The following is a 17,531-nucleotide window of genomic DNA, read 5'->3' on the forward strand; positions in this document are numbered from 1 at the left end:
GTTAGTTAAAATAATGTATGTACTAGCTAGGTCTAGCTTAATCAGCCAACCTCCCCTCCCCCCCTTTCAATTTCTATTTTAGTTAACACTTATTATCACTCCTCTTGGTTCTTAATGTAACTCAGAACCTCACTAATAAATTCTAGTTACAGCAACAAAAGAATATTTGATCTCATAATTAAATGAAATGATGTTTAATTAGATATTAGAAAATTTTGGATACATGAATTTGAATACGGTAACATATATAATATTTATCTTTATATACACAATATGAAAAAGAAATACTCGTTTTTATATTCACACATAGTATTACTTTCTGTCCTTTTTATAAGAAACAAAATTTAGTATAATTTTGTTTCTTATAAAAAGGATGGGGGAGTATTATTCTTATATATTATGAATATATCTAGCTAGTAATCTAGATATTCATAACTAAAGTTATTAGTAGCACTTTAATTATAAAAAAAACTTTTTACTATTGTAATTATAAAACATGATAAAGTTAACAAGATATTTAACTGTATTCCAGAATAATATATAAAGTAATTAATTATAAAACGTAGTATATTTTTAGTGTACTTGAAAAGAAAAAAAACAGAATGATTTAATTGCATATTCAACATAATAAACTATTAAAATAACAAAATCATAAATAAACTCGCAAATATAAATTTTGAAAACTTCAAGTGTAACGTTAATTATCTTATTATTATAAATTCAATATATTAAATAGAATATTTTTTATATAAAGACTCTAAGTCAATTTATTTCAATAATATTGTCAAATTGTTTAACTTTAAGATTTGACTAACATAAAATAACGACTGCACTAAAATTACTCATTCAATACCTCCATAAACATTCTTTTACCTGTAAAATCTCATCTAACTCCAGTAAAAGTTCAAAACCCTACTTACGTAAACTTTTTTTTTTCAAAAAAAAAAAAAAACTTGGGAGAAGAATAGGGTGGGGACGGGGAATTGTCTTTTTTTCTTTTTGAGTGATGGGTTCATTATAAGGACAAACCCACCGATCTACATAACTCCAAACAAACACTCTAAAACAATATAATCTACACAATATTTAGTACATCTCATATTTTATATCTGTATAATCTTTATTATCTAATTATAATTAATTTCATTTTATTTTTACACATGCACTTCCCCTGTAATTTCACTATCTTATTATTGTATTTGGATGATGCGCAACATACATTACGTACCTCTCAAAAACCCTTCTGTTAAAGTTCAACAATCTGGTCGTTGAATTCATGCCTAACTTAGATGTTCAGATTTAACCCTCACCCTCCCTTCCTCTTTTATATTCCTAGCTAGCACCTATAATAATATACAGTATTCTACAGTCATGCATGGAATTGCTGTCTAATTAAGTTCCCACAGAGCCGTGTTTTGACCATACAATCAGATTCCTTCAACAAGTTTTATCCTTTGCAAGAACAACTAATCTTAATTATAATTGGACAAAATCAATTTCAAACAATTCATTCGTGAGATTATTATGCACCAGACGTGTGTGTATATATAAAAGATGTATTAAATTATAGATATATTTTATACCAGAGTGGTTAAAATAAATATCAAATCTTATCATAAATAATTAAAATTAAAATACACGAGTTCTATGAGATTTTTTTTAAAAATATACAACTTTAAAAATTTTCTAATCTTGATAATCATTTATATATATATATATATATATATATATATATATATATATAAAGAAATTAAATTGATTAATTATATAAGTGTAACTTATACCAACTATTACATTAATAATAATTTCATGTAAAATGTGAATTTTACCAATTCAACTATTAAATTTTAACTTTATTTAGCTTTGATTATTTGTGTCAATTTTTTTTAAAAATTGAATAATAATATAAAAGGTAATCAAATAATTTATATTTTAGTTTATTTTAAAAATAATATATGAATGAAATATTTAATAATTTTAGTTTTTCTTAAAATTTTGTATATATAACTTATTAAAAAGAACTTTTAGTTTAATGATAAATTTTAAAATAATATTATCCAATTAAAAATTATTGAATAATATAATAGTCGGGGAAAATTATTATATAAAAAACCTATCTGCTATCTAGAAAGGGATTTTTTGAATATGAAAGAAAAATATTAAATATTGATATTAGATCTTTCTATAAATGATTAAGACTAAAATGTATAAGTCCTATGAGTTTTTTAAAAAATGATATGACTATTCACGTATAGTTATAAGTTTCAGATTTACTTTTCTTATACTTATATAAAATATTTTTCTCACTAAATAATTCTTTTTTGTATATATAAACTTCAGCAGTGATTCCCAACCTAATCCACAGTAGTTCGGAGCTTAAGCCTTGTCTGATATTTAAGCAAATCATTAGTGAGTTGTGACTTAATCCTGAATTTAGTTTTCAACCAGACCGTCCTTCGTCAGTTAACTATGGGCTAATCACAATTCAGGAAGCCCAAAACTATTAAAGTATGTATATCTGCTCTCTCTTTTTTGTTTGACTGAGCATAGTATTCAACTCAAAGATGATCACTGTTTCTTTCTTTCTCTATATCTCAAAAAGGAAACCGACAACACAAAGGATTTGCAGAAAGTGCAGCTACTTAGTTCCATTTTCATCCTCTCTCCATTAACTTTCAGTCAAAACAAAACAAAACCTCTTTAGGTGTGAAATTCCACGTGCCAAAATCATCTCCGAGGCACCAACATCGGCAGCCACATATTTCTTTATTTATTGGTACAGTATTGTTTTTTTCTTCTTCTTCTTCTTCATTTTTCATTAACATATATTTCTTTTTCGAAGAATCAAAGGTAGAATCTACAATATTATAAAAAAAACTGTATAAGAAATTAAAGGTAGTGGTAGTGGAGTGTGTGTGTGTGTGTTAATTATGTGTATGCATGGTGGAAGCTAGAGTAATAGAGGCGCAACATGGTCACTGTTTCTGTGGGGGCTATAGCCAGCTTCTCATCATGTTCGATTTCTCTTATTCTTACCCATCTTCTTATATATATATATTTATAATAACGTGTTTCAGTTTCTTTCTCAGAAGGAATCAGTATATAAAACACCTGCTTTCTAACGGTGGCGCACCAGAGGGGTTTAGGTTCAGGTTCGGGGAAGTTCTTCGCGGCGGAGCAAGGCGGCGATGAGGAAGCGGAAGAGAGTACTGAGGTAGGTTCTGTTCCGAGCCATGTGGTGTCAGCCTCTGCAGCTTCGGCCCAAACCAATCAGTGGGTGCCGCGGGGAAGTGGTTTTCCCATGATGTCACGTTTTATGCATGCGCCTTCTCCCGTTCTGTCTTCTTCGCATCCTCATTTGGGAGTTGGCCACAAGAGAGAGCGTGAAGATGACACTGGCGCTGGTGCGAGTGGAGGTGTTGCTATTGCAGCAGCTTCTTCACAAACGCAAACACAAGAGATTGAAAGTGCTGGCGGCGACAGGAGGAGGAGATACAGGGGAGTGAGGCAGAGGCCGTGGGGGAAATGGGCGGCAGAGATTCGCGATCCTCACAAAGCGGCGAGAGTGTGGCTTGGGACATTCGACACTGCCGAGGCTGCGGCCAGAGCCTACGATGAAGCCGCATTGAGGTTCAGAGGTAACAGAGCAAAACTTAATTTCCCCGAAAACGTTGTACCGGTTCCACCTCCTCCTCCGGTTCCCGATTTACCGGCAAGTGCGGTAGCCGGTTCCGATTCCATTTCCGGTTCCGGTTCAGTGGTGGCAGGTTTTTCGCCGACGCTGATGCAGGGAGCGCCGTTTCAGGGCTCCTCTGCTTTTCTGAGAGATTATTGGGGGTATTCTCAGCTGCTGAGGAGTACAGGGGACTTCCATGGACTCGACCAGTGGTTCTTTGATTCTCAAATGGCAGCGTTTCAATCTTCTTCATCGTCGTTGTTGCCATCGCCGCCGCCGCCGTCGTTTTCGCCTTCCTCTGATTCGTATCCTCTGTTTTCTTCCAGCCAGCAAATGGGGATTTTCCGGCCGCCGGGAGAGCAGGGTCATGGCGGAGAAGACGGTGGTAGTGGGTCAGAGTTTTCGGAGCTTCCACCTTCGACGTGGTCAGATACCAGTGGCTATCCTCCTCCACCACCTGGTTGACATGGAATACACATTTTTTTTCTTTATTCTATTTTTTCTCTTTCTTTGGTTAAAGAAAGAACAAGGCTTTCTTCTGTTTATTTATTTTAATTTATCCGTTTTTGCTTTTTTAGATTATTTGGAGTCCAGTTCACTGAATTTTTATGTGGTTTTGGGTTAAACTGTTACTATTTGCTGCTGTTATTTGAATAAATACTATTTGAAGAGTAGGGAGTAGGGAATGGGAGGTTGGAGGATGCATGATAAAGGCTTTAAGCCTTTGAGGTAGATACGAATGGAGTTTAAGTGGTACGAGGCAGCACTTTGAAGAATTGTTTAGAGATAAAGACAAAGCAGTACTTAGGTTGGAAGCTGAGTTTATTCCAGATTATCAACTCAATGGATTTGATGTTAACATTTTGTCAACAATCCACGCAAAGGTGAAGAAACCAATATCTTTTATAAAACCTGTTCCCAATAAACCAACTTTTTTATTATGGAATGAGGATTGAGGGATGTATTTAGAAGATATAATACTAATTTAGTGTGATATGCATAATTTTGGTTTTTAAGTTGGTGTTAATTGTTTGGTAAGTGTATTAAAATGTCTAAATAGTAATATTTGGAAGTTTGAGTATCGATTTTTACATAAATTTTCTTTTATATTTGCGTTGGATAATTTTTAATTTATAAAAAGAAAAAATGAGATGATGTAAAAGATATAATAGAGAATTTCATGAGATGAGAATGTTAGGATCTAGCATGTCTTATTTGTCTAAGATGTATTATTTTATATTTTTCTTTATCAATTAGGTTAATTTATCCTACTCACACCTATTAGAATACTTGTGCCCGATGACTTATGATGACAAGTCTATCTTACTTATTTATCTCCTAAATGTCTTTGTAGAGGCTCAATAGATGAAATGCATGAAGTTCTAATTTTAGATGTTTGCTTTGATGCTATGTCTAACAATGATTTTATTAAGATACCACTTCCTTTTAGTTCTATTAGAAATTATCCTCTATCGAGCGACTAATTCTTAAAATTGATGCATATAAGACCTTCCCTGTATTTCTATTAAGAATTACTCTCTCGAGCACCTAACTCCTAAAGATGATGCAAGGATGAATGATACATGAAATTAAAATAAGAAATGATAATATGAAAAAGAAAATACGTGTTTGCATTAATAGATATGAAACATACAATACATCTTTTGATTTTTTAAGCTTGTCATACCCTAACTAAGGGTTTAGGCTCTCATAATCATAAGGGGTCTTACATTTGAAGGAGGTATAGAGAACTGATGGAGGAGAAGGGATGAAAAAAAGAATAGAAAATAATGGAAGAGAAGAAGGAATTCCCTAAGGAAGAGTTCTTAAGCTTTAGGTGTGTATTAAAGTGCTCTAAGACTTAATGCCCTTTCTCCTTGGCTTGACCTTCTTTTTATAGTTGCTGAAGTGGACTTGGGCTTGCATACTCACGCTAAGTCTACGCTGCTCGCTTAGTGCAGGTGCCTGTATTTGTGCTTAGCGTGACTCTTCTCGCTTAGCGCCAATGCGTATTTTCGTGTTGCGCATTGAGCGCGTCTTGGGCTGGCACACTTAGTCTGTGCTTCTCGATGGAGCAGATTGTGTGTTAAGTGGATAGTTCTCGCTAAACCTAATGCCAAAATCTTCCTTTTTCATATTTTTTCTATCTTTTGCATCTTTTTGGCTTTTAATCCTTCTTTTTTATATTTTCAAGTCATAAATAAGAAAAACATCAATTCTTAACAATTAAACATAAATAACTACAAAATAAATATTTTTAAGGTTATTTTGATTATAAAAAATAGCTTATATTTAATAGTTACCCGTACATGCATAGGAATTTAATTTTTAATTTATGTATATGAAAAAATATTATTAGAATATGTTATTCTAATCTCTTAAATATATCTCATTTTAATTAAAATATACCTTGGATTCACCAAAAAAATTAAAAGATATAACTATTTAGTTATAAGTAATAAGCAAAATTTTCTCTTGTTTTTTCTTTATATGTCTTTAAAAATTTCTATATAAAAATTAAGAAATGTAGTATTTTTAATTATATAAAATAATTACAATTTGTTGATTTTATCTTTTTTTTTCATTTTTACTCCATAATAAATAAGGCCCACGTGTAAATTAATTAAAAATTAAATATAAAATAAGAATATAAGTGAAAAAAATATTAATATGATTTTCAATTTGCAAAGGATATATATGTACAAACTATTTAAAAAAATCAACGATTAAAAGGAACAGATGAAATAGGTAACAACAAGGCTCTTGGTCTAAATTAGTGTAAAATAAGAAATAAAATATTAAAAAAGTGTTAGTAACACATTTTTAATGTTGTAAAAAGGTAACATTTTAAATATATTTATTAATAATTGATTTATTATCAAATTAATTAAAATTAAAAATTTATTAAAAATTATAATATAATTCGTCAAAGCAACTAAATTAGATGTAACATCCATTAAATTTTGTGATCTTAAAAATTAATTAATGATAAAAAGAGTGGATTTAACATAATATATATTAGTAAACTATTAAAGAGGGACCTGGATTGCCTGCTGTCAAGTTTCATGCTATTGAACCAACAGTCATGATCTAAAGGATTTTTTTTAATTTTAAAAGTTTTGAGAAAAAGAAAATAAGACTGTTAATTTTTCTTCTCTAGTTGATTGCAGAGAATCCTCATCCATTAAGAAGTGTGTTAATAACACTTTTTAACAATTATTAAAATAATATCGTTTTAAAACATTTTATCAAAGTGTGATTGTTTTTGTTTTTCGATACTTTGTGATTGTTTTTGTTACGTGATATTAAAATCGTTAAGCCGCATGGCGATTTCTAATATTACATTTTTTTTATAAAAGAAACATAGATTGATTCTCACATCGCATGTCACTTGAGACGCAATTTAATTTTCCTTAAAAAAATATGTCATGTGGATGTTGTTGTTAGTTCACGCACAGAATTTTTTAAAAATTAAAATACATAAATTTAAGTAAAATATTAATTATATTATGTATGAAATATAAAACAAATAAATAAACTCATTTAAAATATTAATGACATAAATGTATTAATTATTTAATATATTGATTATATGTTACATAACTTATTATGGTCGACTCAGGGAAGAGTATGAGTAGATGCGCGACGACTTAGATTTGATTGTTTTTATCGTTATTGTACACACACAAATTATATAATACATTAATGATAAATAAATAAAAATTTAAATAAAAAAATAAACTCAAACAAAATATAAAATTAAAATAATGCCAGCATTCAAAAGACGTACATAATGCATAATAAATACTTACACAAAAAAGTCAATCTTTAAAAGATATAAATTACATTCTAAATAGTATTCTAAAACACCTTCTTAAGTTGCATTAACCCATGAGGCACTATATCCTTATTCAAATGCAATAAATAAATTAAGAATTGAGAATCTATTAGTTACTTGTAGGAAATGCATTAAGGATAGAAGTTGGTGTATAGTGTCAATACAAGATTAAACTCTTTATCATTGGCCCCATTCAATAGTTTTGTGAAAAAAATCTGATGATATGGACAATTATACTAACAATAGTTCTAAATCCTCATTAGTTTTAGATAGCTTCTCTTTAGTGAATGAAATCACAAAAAATAAAAGAGAACAATTTGAATAGAACAACCTTTTCATACCTATCCTGAATAAGTGGTTATTAATTAAAGCCAATAGTAGAGATTGAACATACAGGTATTCTCTGTCATCAAAAAACCTCACCTCCAAAGCCATAGAATTAAACTCATAAAAAAACCATTAAATTAATAGCTGGATAAATCAGCAGTGATTAGTTAACATGAGCGGCATGAATATGCAATTCCTTGTTCCTATTTTATAACTCGAGAACGGCATGAGTTGATGTGGATCAAGACATTCTTATATTTGGTAAGAACAAATAATTAAGGACAAAGATTTGTTGACATCATCAAGGAGTATATATTGTTGAGCGAGAAAAGTAATAATTAATTAATAATGATATATATATATATATATATATATATATATATATATATGAGATAAAAAAATATATTTGCAATTGTTAGTATGAAGATTTTTATTTTGTCAATTAAATAGAATAATTCTAAATAATTTTATAATATTTTATTAATCCTTTACTGTTTTGTATGATAAATATTAAATATTTTATATATTAAATATATTTTTTATTGATATGTTTTATAAAATATTAGGAAGAATTGTAAGACAAAAACAATAAGATATAACATTACTCTTATAAATATAGCTTTAAAACAACCATTACAAAAATATAGTATTTTTACCATACATGACAATAATCAGATAATATAGTAAAAAAATATTTACACACTATCAATACATTATAACTAATTAAATTCAATATAAAAATTAATTAAGCTATACAGAATATTAAGATTGATGGCAATCTGACATACGTATAATTTTTTTATTAGTATTATTTTATATTCATATAATTTAACTGATGTCATCTTACTTTTCTTATTGCTCTATTCAGTCAACTCATCTGATCATGTGGTATAAAAGAATATATTAGTTTCGGATATTTCCGACGATATAGCTACGCTACGCAGAACTTTATGACATGCATACTTTTTGTTTTACCATAATTATTTTATATTCAGAAAAAAAACCATAATTATTTTATATCATATAATTTTTACTGTTACATTCAACTAATCTTATCTTACTTTTCTCATACTATTGAGGTATAAAGGAATATTAGTCTGGAATTTCTGATAGTTGTACAGAATTTTACTAACTAATAATCAACCTGTGGCATAGTTCTGATTGGACTTTGGACTCAGTATAACGTATAGTAACTACATTTCAAGGCGTCCTGTTGAATAGATCAAATTTTGGACCAACTTCATAAGGAGATTATTGTTGGAAAAAATTGTTGAACTATTACGGCAATCAAATTTAAAAGTGGGAATTATTAATCCAATCCCTGCGCTTCTGACTTAATCTCTTCATACAATGAAGCCAACGTATGGCAACATGCATTGGCAAGCTATGGCTTTATGTATGTGTTTATTTTAAAAGATAAAGTGTAAGGTTACAATTTTGTTGTTGAAAATTAATAATTACAATTATAATAAAATTTATATCTATAAAAAAGTTAAAGTAAACTAGTCATATAATTAATTAGGTGAAGAAGTGCTTAAGTGGTCGGTGTCATGAGAAATCTACTCCTAAAAAAATTAAAATTAGACTTCATTAGAAGAGAAAGACAGAGAAAATAAATCTTCACGTAATGCCTTTTAAAAATTTGATGTGAAAATAAAGTATGTTAAAGTGTGTTTCAAAAAAAAAATTAGAAGCTTATAAACTATCAACATTTGATAGTTTGTAAGCGAAAAGTCAGAATTTGAAAAACTGAAAATTTCTTAATAATTGGTTGAAAATTACTAAATATTTAAATCTAAGATTATTTCAGCTTAATCATAATTTTAAATTCATTGAGTATATAACTTACATTAAATGCTTAGAGAAAGTATTTGAAATAGATGCAACTTGGAGGAGGAAACAACTAAGCATTTTCTGTTCACGTGTCCTGTTGCAGTTACCATTTGAAATAGATGTTATGCCTGGTTGGACATCAAGACTGTTCAACATTGCGATCCTTAGAAGCACTTCATTCAGCATGATGTTCTGTCTTTGGCAGTGGAGAAAATATCAAATGGAGGACTATTTGGTGTGCTGTTGTCTTGTTCAGAGGAACAACTTGTTGTTTAGGAATGACGAAATAGATATTGAACAAGTTTGGAAGATGGTCAGAGTTCGCTCATGGGCTTGGCTACATAGCAAAACAAGGATTTTCCACTTCTCTATGTTTGATTGGTGGAGACAACCGAGTTTGGGCTTGAAAGAGACATATGGGTCCTTCTTGTAATGCTTGTGTAGGTGATGAGGAAGAGGGATTGGCTCTCAATTTGGTCTTCCCTGATGTGCTGTTTATTGTTTTCTTTTGGATCTTTTCATACCTGATGGCCGATGGGTAGCAGAAAACATGAACCATGTAGCAGCTGGTGCTTTTGTTCTTCACGTTTTTGTTTAACTGTGTTTTTTCTTGTATCTTTCTCAGGGCCGGGTTACTTCTTATACCCCCCACATATATATATATATATATATATATATATATATATATATATATATATATATATTTATTGGTTGATAATAAAAAAATCTTGAAGAAAGTGTTTAGTTGTTTATAATGATTCTTATCATCTTAAATATGATTGGCTCTCATAAAAAATATTTACGGTTGTAAAAATAAAATAGGTTGAATTAAAAGTATTGATGATATTAATTAATAAATTAATTGATAAATATAAAATGACATAAAAGTAGGAAAAACATGTTTAGTGCTTATATTTTTAGCCAAATTTAGTTTTGTTCTTGTATTTTTAAATTGATCTGGATAGTCTTCTATTTTCATTTTAAAAATATGTAAATTTAGTCAATGATCATAAACCACACAAACAACGAAGTTGATAAGGCAAACTTTCACAATTTGCTGATTAAACTTAGCATTTAGTTTTCACTTCTCAGCCCACAAAAGTGATGCCTTCGGTAAATTCAACATCAGTTTTTCATACCACCAATTCTAGCCACCTTCTTCTTTCGGTTCCCCACCAACAACAAGCTTCATTTAATCGAAAACTCCTCAAGCAATTCTACAAAAGCTCCTCTTCTAATTTTACCAGTCATCAATTTGTCTTTTCTTCTCACCTCACTAGTTAGTTCCATCTACACTCTTGTGCTTAGGGAATGACAGCTAGTGTTCCCTTCCCACGTTGTGGAAAAGTTGCACATGAAGAGGGAGAGGATATGGTGGAGGGTGAAACAGAAGAAGGGTTTGGCTTCCCTTTCGACGATGATATGTAATACGACTTATATGAGAATATAACCATCAAATTTAAATTTAAGATTAAAATATTTAAAAATTTAAATTAAAATCTAATATAACCATCAATAATAAAAGTCATGGTGGTGACAGTGGGGTGGTCATCTATTATTTTTAATTTTGTTTGTTATTTGATTAATATTTTATAGATTTGATAATATATTAGTTTTTAATTTAAAATTTTAAATATTTTAATCTCAATTATCTATTTTTTTTAATCTTAATCCAATGATTATTATTAATTATTCACATGTTCTTACATAAGATAATATTTCACAGGAAAATCATACTCTCCTTATATATATAAATCAGTAGATCTTAAGAAAATGAATATTAATAACTTTGAAATTAATTAATTTTTCATTTTTCTCTTAACATAAAATTATTTATTGTTTTATAACAAAATAAGTTATAATTTTTTTTAAAAATAAAATGGTGACTCTAACATGACTTTCGGATCAAGGTTTAAAACACAATCCATATTAACATTAACATAATAATACATTATGAGGATGAAATTTTATGTAATATAAATATATTTTCATAGTAAAGGTTTGCATCGTCGTACTCTGCCACATGTACGATAACACCTTCGGATGTTTGCTGAAAGCCTGAAACCACGCAGCAGGTGATGTCACATGACACATGGTACCAAAGAGCAAAATTAAAATAGAATAATCAATGGAATATGGACAAAGAAGATGAATTTAAGATATTTTTATTCCCTCTCTCATTTTACGTTGTTGGAGATGGAAAAGCGAAAGTGATGTTTGCCGTTTGGGTTTGGTACTTCTGACGAGACGTAAACCTTAATCTCACGTAATCTCATTGTGATCAGTATTATAGCATTTTTTATAAGCATTTCTTTTGGCCAAGGCATTATAATAATTTCACAATCTTCGAAGAGATAAATATCATAAAGAGATGCACCTAGCAACTAGCTATAACAACATGACGCTTGGTTTTTAGTGTTTATTTTTTTATTTTTTAAAATAATTTTAAGATTTAAAAAATATATATATCTGAAAAGAAAATATTCTAATTTGTCCATCATGTTTTCACTTTTTTAAACAAGATTAAAAATATTAATGTATTATTTTTAGTTTTAAATCTGTTTTTGAAAATATTTTAAATTTTTTTAATGAATATATTTTTATTTTTATTTTCTATTTTTTTAAAAATAAAAATAGAAAACACTCAACACGTTCGCCACCTTAATTTTCAATAATTTTCATTCATTAATTTACTACAACACTATTTTTGTCGTTTCATGTTACATCGAAAGTGGGGTTGCTGTTTCGCAATTGATGCTAGTTGGTTAAATGTTTTTCATGCACTACTAACTACTTATTGCATATTCAGCCTTTAAAATGTGGAATCTGTTATGGAATAATTAAAGTTTAGGTAGGTTCAGTATAATTCCAGATTGAAATAGCTACAATATTGTCATAAATTGAGTTATTAATCTAGGTTAAAATTGATTAAACTTGTATTAGGCACATCTTGTACTTAGTTTAAATTTTTTTGAAATAATAGCCGTTGCTTTAACAAGTTAATGGGAAAATTTAATATGCATAACTAAATGTCTAAATGCTTATCTCTTTTTTTTTTTAATGAACTAAATACATATCTAAAGAATGACTATATACAAGTCCTACTGTACCACCATACATAATATAATAACGTGTGCACCCCTCATGATAATGGGCAAGTTGCCATCCAACAGACTAGGCGTGTATATCTTTTCATATTTAAATTTTTATATAGGTTAATAATTTAAATTAAATTTCAAATCCACTAAAAAAAATGTAATTGTATCTTTGTAGAAACATGAAGGTATTCGGCGACATATTGCAAGTGGTAAGGAAAATTCACCGACAAATCTAAGAGATTAAAATCACTCATTGGTGGAAAGTTATGAAATAGTAGTAATATTTTCTACCACCTAAATCAGTTCAATTTGTATTGTTAGCTAGGATTTTTATTTTATTTTTTATTTATCTAAAAAAAAGGATGATTATTTATTTTTTTTACCAAAAGATTTTTACTTCTATTCATTTAAAAAACACGTGTTTTTTTAAATATGACTTTTCATTTTTGTAAATGTAAATAAAGGCTAATGATGCACAAAATTTATACATTGTTTTGGTCTGAATGAGAGATTAAAACTCTTCATTAGAGCCTCAACAAGTGACATTGACCTTCTCAAACATAACTTATTGCCTTTACACATTTCATCTAAATTTGAGTGGATTACTTTTGGCGCTTTTGAGTTTGGGAGTGGTGATTGTATTGCTAGGTTGCCTACCATTTTGGGTAAACAACACGGCAGGGTTTGGATCTGCTAGTTCCATATGCCAAGTTGGGATATGGCATTTTTTTTTCCTTCTGCTTTCAGAAAAGATGTGGCATATATTTGTGTACTTTTTAATTTTGGATAAGTTACATTAATGAGAGGCCATCATAAAACTTGTGTAAGTTGGTAACTGTTTGACAATTGGCTTCAATGAAATAAAATATGCGTTCGAGTCATCATATAAGCTGCAAAAGGATAAGTATTGAATATGATGTGCATCCATTTTGATGTCACGTGAGAACAATGTTTGAACCTTATGATAATATAATTAGAAAATGATGTAAGATTTGCTATTTCTATCTGGCAATGATCTTTTTTTTTTTGGATAACACTTATCAACTGAGTGGAACTAGCTAGCAAGATAACAAATCTATACACTTTACAAGAAGTTCCAGACTCTTCTCAAAGTTTGCCGTGCCAATAACCCTAATTTTCTTATGTTTTCTTTTGCTTTATGGTATGTTTAGTTAGAAAAAAATATTAATAATGAAGTGTTTCCTTTGTTTGGTTGAAGAGAAAGTGGAAAAAAAGATTATAAAGAAAAAAAAATTAAAATATTAACTGTCTATGTTTTAGTGATTTGTTCCCACTTTTCATCAATTCTATTTTTACAATCATATGTTTTAATGCATTTCCATGCATAATTTAACAATCAATATTTGGCTATCTGAAGTACTCTCACAATATAAATCAACACTATCCCAATTTATTTCATTACAAAAATTCAACAACTGCTTGGCCAAATTCAACAATTCATTTGAAGGAACAGAAAAACTTCAGTACTTTAGATAACTTTCATTATACTTGTGCCGGGAAATCAATTATACAATTTAATAGAGTGGTAATCGTAATTAATTTCACCTTCAGAAAATGAAAAATTAGAACATTTCACCTAGCCAAGATAAATAATACAAGGGGATTGATTGTAACATTGTAATTAAAATGGAACCAAACTAGGGATTACCCTTACCCGGACCCTTTGTCTCAATGCAGGTGAAAACTCTCATTCTTGGCCTTTTTCTCAGTGTTACATTTCTGAAAGGCACAGAGACTCAGAGAAATGATATTTTAAGCAAATTTACATACAACAAATGGATACTGAGGTAAAAATGTTAGTTTGAGACAAACCTTAATTAATTAACAATCTCTTCTCATGATCTCATCCCAGTGCATGTGTGTTCTCTGTCACGTCAAGAATATTCTGCTGAGCCTCTTTGTCATGAAATTGCTTGTGCTCTACAGATCAGACAGTATTTGGCAGTGTTTCACTGTCTCTTGGCTCTTGAGCAAACACCACTTTTGGCAGCAAAGTATAGTAATTATAAGATCACAAGACACACTTAATTAGAGAGAGAACGTTTTGTAAGAATAAGTGAATAACTAATCTTGAGCAAACAACCATGAATAAATGAGAAAGAAAGATTAATTCCTCTCATTACACGTCTGTCATTTTGATATTGACATTTAATTAATTGAGCAGAAGCTTGCCAACATGATCAAGGGCAAGTTGCACTACATTATTACATTTCCTCACAATATTTATTATGAATTAAAATTTATTAAAAATATAAAATTACAGGTGAAACTCATTAAATAAAAAATAAAATTTTGTAATTTATACTTAGTTTTAATCAACAATAGAAACACATTAAAAGTAATGTAAAAAACGTGTTACTAAATGAATATATTATAAGCGCCATCCAAATTAAAATTCGAATAATATACTCTATTAATCTGTTAAATAAGTAATTGGAAATATGTTGGAAACCGGCCAGTTGGGCCCAGAAGCAGCTAAATTTCCATTTAATTTTGAAGTCCGACCAAAATAACTGCTTTGGATGTTTTTGACTTTTTTTCCGATGCAAAAAGACATCTCGACAGACAATAATTTGAGTAAGCACCAATCAACACTTATTACAGGCTTGCAGCAGATCATTGTCAGCAAAAGGTGCAGAGGAAAGGAAACTCTGCTGCAACAGTAGTAGTTTTCATGGTCCTCCAAGTTAGTTATTGTCATATAATAAATGAAAATGGAAAATTGAAAACTGAGGAACGATGAATAAAGTTTTTCTATCTTTCAATTAAAAAAAACAACTGGTTAAACATGTTATGCAATAAATCACATCAAATTCTGAAATAATGCAAAAGCTATAACCAGTTCCATTTATAGAGATGTCAAAAATCACATATATGGAGCGTGACCTAAGACGCTAATAATCCAAAGCACTGATTTCTCTTTGGTTTCCCTGCATCGTTCCTTTAAATTATTTTCTTTCCCACTTCTATTTTTATTTTTTTTTATGAAATCTGGCATGCAAAGACCATGTGCCCAGGATTTATATAAAATCAAATCAAAGAAAACAAAAGCCCTATTCTATATTTCCGCAAAAAAATCCTCACTAATAATCCAAGGAATACTATTTGTCCAAAAAAAAAAAAAAATTCCGGTATCAAAATGGCAAAGGAGACAATTTTGTCAACACACAGAAAGACAATTGCTCCATTTAGTTGAGTTTCCAAAGAACAATATTATCATTACTAAAAGCTAAAATTAAGTTGAGAATCAAATTCGAGCCAAAGATTTGACCACCTCTTAGAAGAGGTAATCTCAATATGTCTAACAAAGCACCAATTAAAGTAAGAAAATTTTATTTTTACTCACTTTCTCTTCATATATTTATTGTAGGACGTATTGAGTTTCACTTTGTTTTTATATTATCACCTATTTTAAGAATAATCACTTTGTAGGGACGTGCAGAAGCTCATTCGCTGCTTGCCACTAGATTAATAGAGCACATTTGTTAGGGGAGAGTAAAAATATAAGAAATAAAATAATAAATAAAATTGTTTTGTTAACGAAAAATAGAGAAAAGATGTACCGAAAAATAGAGAGATGAATAAAAATAAATAAGAAATAATATAAAAAAAATCATGATTTTTACACTTATTTCTTACCTTTATATATCATCCTCACCAAACCAACAACACTCATTTCTATCCTCTCAAAATTGTTTCAATCGTTGGAAACAAACAATCACAACATTAAGGTCACTTACAGCAACCACAACCCGGTGCTTAATTGGCACAACTCTTAACAAAGACTGATTTCTATGTAACTATTCCCATTAGAGTACGAAGAAAAGATAAATACTTCCATTTTGAATATAAATAATAAAAAAAATCAGCAAATCTCATTTATTAATGTTTTATTGAGACTTGATCTCTCCAAAATATTTTTCATTTAATAAGGCCATAGATTTTTTTATGCTTCATATCAAGTTTTAATGAAGAAAAATTTAGGAAAATATATTTTTTAATTGAAAATTATCCAATTTAATTAAATTAATTAATTTTCTTAATAAGTATAAAGTATGTCTTTTTTTTTATAGTCAAGATCGAAGAGACTAAGTATTGATAGCTTTTTTTTTTCTAGGTGAGAGATTATGAATGTCTCTCAAGTCCCAACTTATTAAGTCAAAGACTAATCTCACTTATAATGCATGATTGTCATTGACTCAAATTTTTTTACACACAATAAAAATTAAATATAAATTCTTTCATCAAATCAATCATTCTCACGCATGCATGTGAATGCAAAGATGATTATACTATTGCATCAATCTATTGGGTTATTGGTTGCTTATTTAAGAAATGATGTTTATGCCTTTTAAAAAAAGCTTTTTTCTAATAAAGAAATACTTTCGTTTCATATATGAAACAAACACTACCTAATTCACACGTATTAAAAAATTATTAATTTAGTTATTAGTATTAAATTTTTTTGTAATTGTAATATTTTTCTTAAATAATTAATGTATGGAAAGAAAATAATAACAACAAAACTTTAATTTTTAAAATTAAAATCTTCAATTTTTCAATCCTCACAAGAGAGAAAAATAGATTATTCATAGCAATTATTATTTATTGACTAAAATAATTAAGGATGTTTTGGTAAAAAAATATTAATATAAGAGATAATTAGAATCAAACTTAAACTCTTCAATTTTCCAATCCTTACAAAAGAGAAAAATAGACTATTCATAGCAATTATTAT

At 29.0% G+C, this 17,531-nt stretch overlaps 1 protein-coding gene and 1 long non-coding RNA gene across 6 annotated transcripts; one reads left to right on the top strand and one right to left on the bottom strand.

Annotated features, from left to right (window-relative positions):
- Window positions 1-2,418: 2,418 nt before the first annotated feature.
- LOC114402363 (ethylene-responsive transcription factor ERF110-like) lies at window positions 2,419-4,692 on the top strand. Of its 5 annotated transcripts, XM_028364899.1 has the most exons (3): window positions 2,419-2,508; window positions 2,603-2,776; window positions 3,090-4,692. In XM_028364899.1, exon 3 carries the CDS (start codon window positions 3,302-3,304, stop codon window positions 4,139-4,141), a length of 840 nt encoding a protein of 279 aa, XP_028220700.1. In that variant the 5' UTR covers window positions 2,419-2,508; window positions 2,603-2,776; window positions 3,090-3,301; the 3' UTR covers window positions 4,142-4,692. The 5 variants fall into 5 exon arrangements, with proteins under 5 accessions (XP_028220700.1, XP_028220701.1, XP_028220703.1 ...); XM_028364900.1 differs by having other exon boundaries at window positions 2,441-2,776; window positions 3,078-4,692; XM_028364902.1 differs by lacking the exons at window positions 2,419-2,508; window positions 2,603-2,776 and adding an exon at window positions 2,813-2,895.
- A 9,471-nt stretch (window positions 4,693-14,163) lies between these two features.
- Window positions 14,164-14,950, bottom strand: LOC114401540. The gene is made up of 2 exons (XR_003664294.1): window positions 14,606-14,950; window positions 14,164-14,512 (listed from the first exon to the last, which is right to left on the bottom strand). It is a non-coding gene; the product is annotated as an uncharacterized LOC114401540 (long non-coding RNA).
- Between the last annotated feature and the right edge of the window lie 2,581 nt (window positions 14,951-17,531).

The sequence above is a fragment of the Glycine soja genome, chromosome 20 (assembly GCF_004193775.1).
Source record: "Glycine soja cultivar W05 chromosome 20, ASM419377v2, whole genome shotgun sequence".
Taxonomy (NCBI): domain Eukaryota; kingdom Viridiplantae; phylum Streptophyta; class Magnoliopsida; order Fabales; family Fabaceae; genus Glycine; species Glycine soja.

What these genes read in the sequence shown, in the direction of transcription:
- LOC114402363 (XM_028364899.1), top strand. Translation starts at nt 3,302, where the DNA reads ATGATGTCACGTTTTATGCATGCGCCTTCTCCCGTTCTGTCTTCTTCG.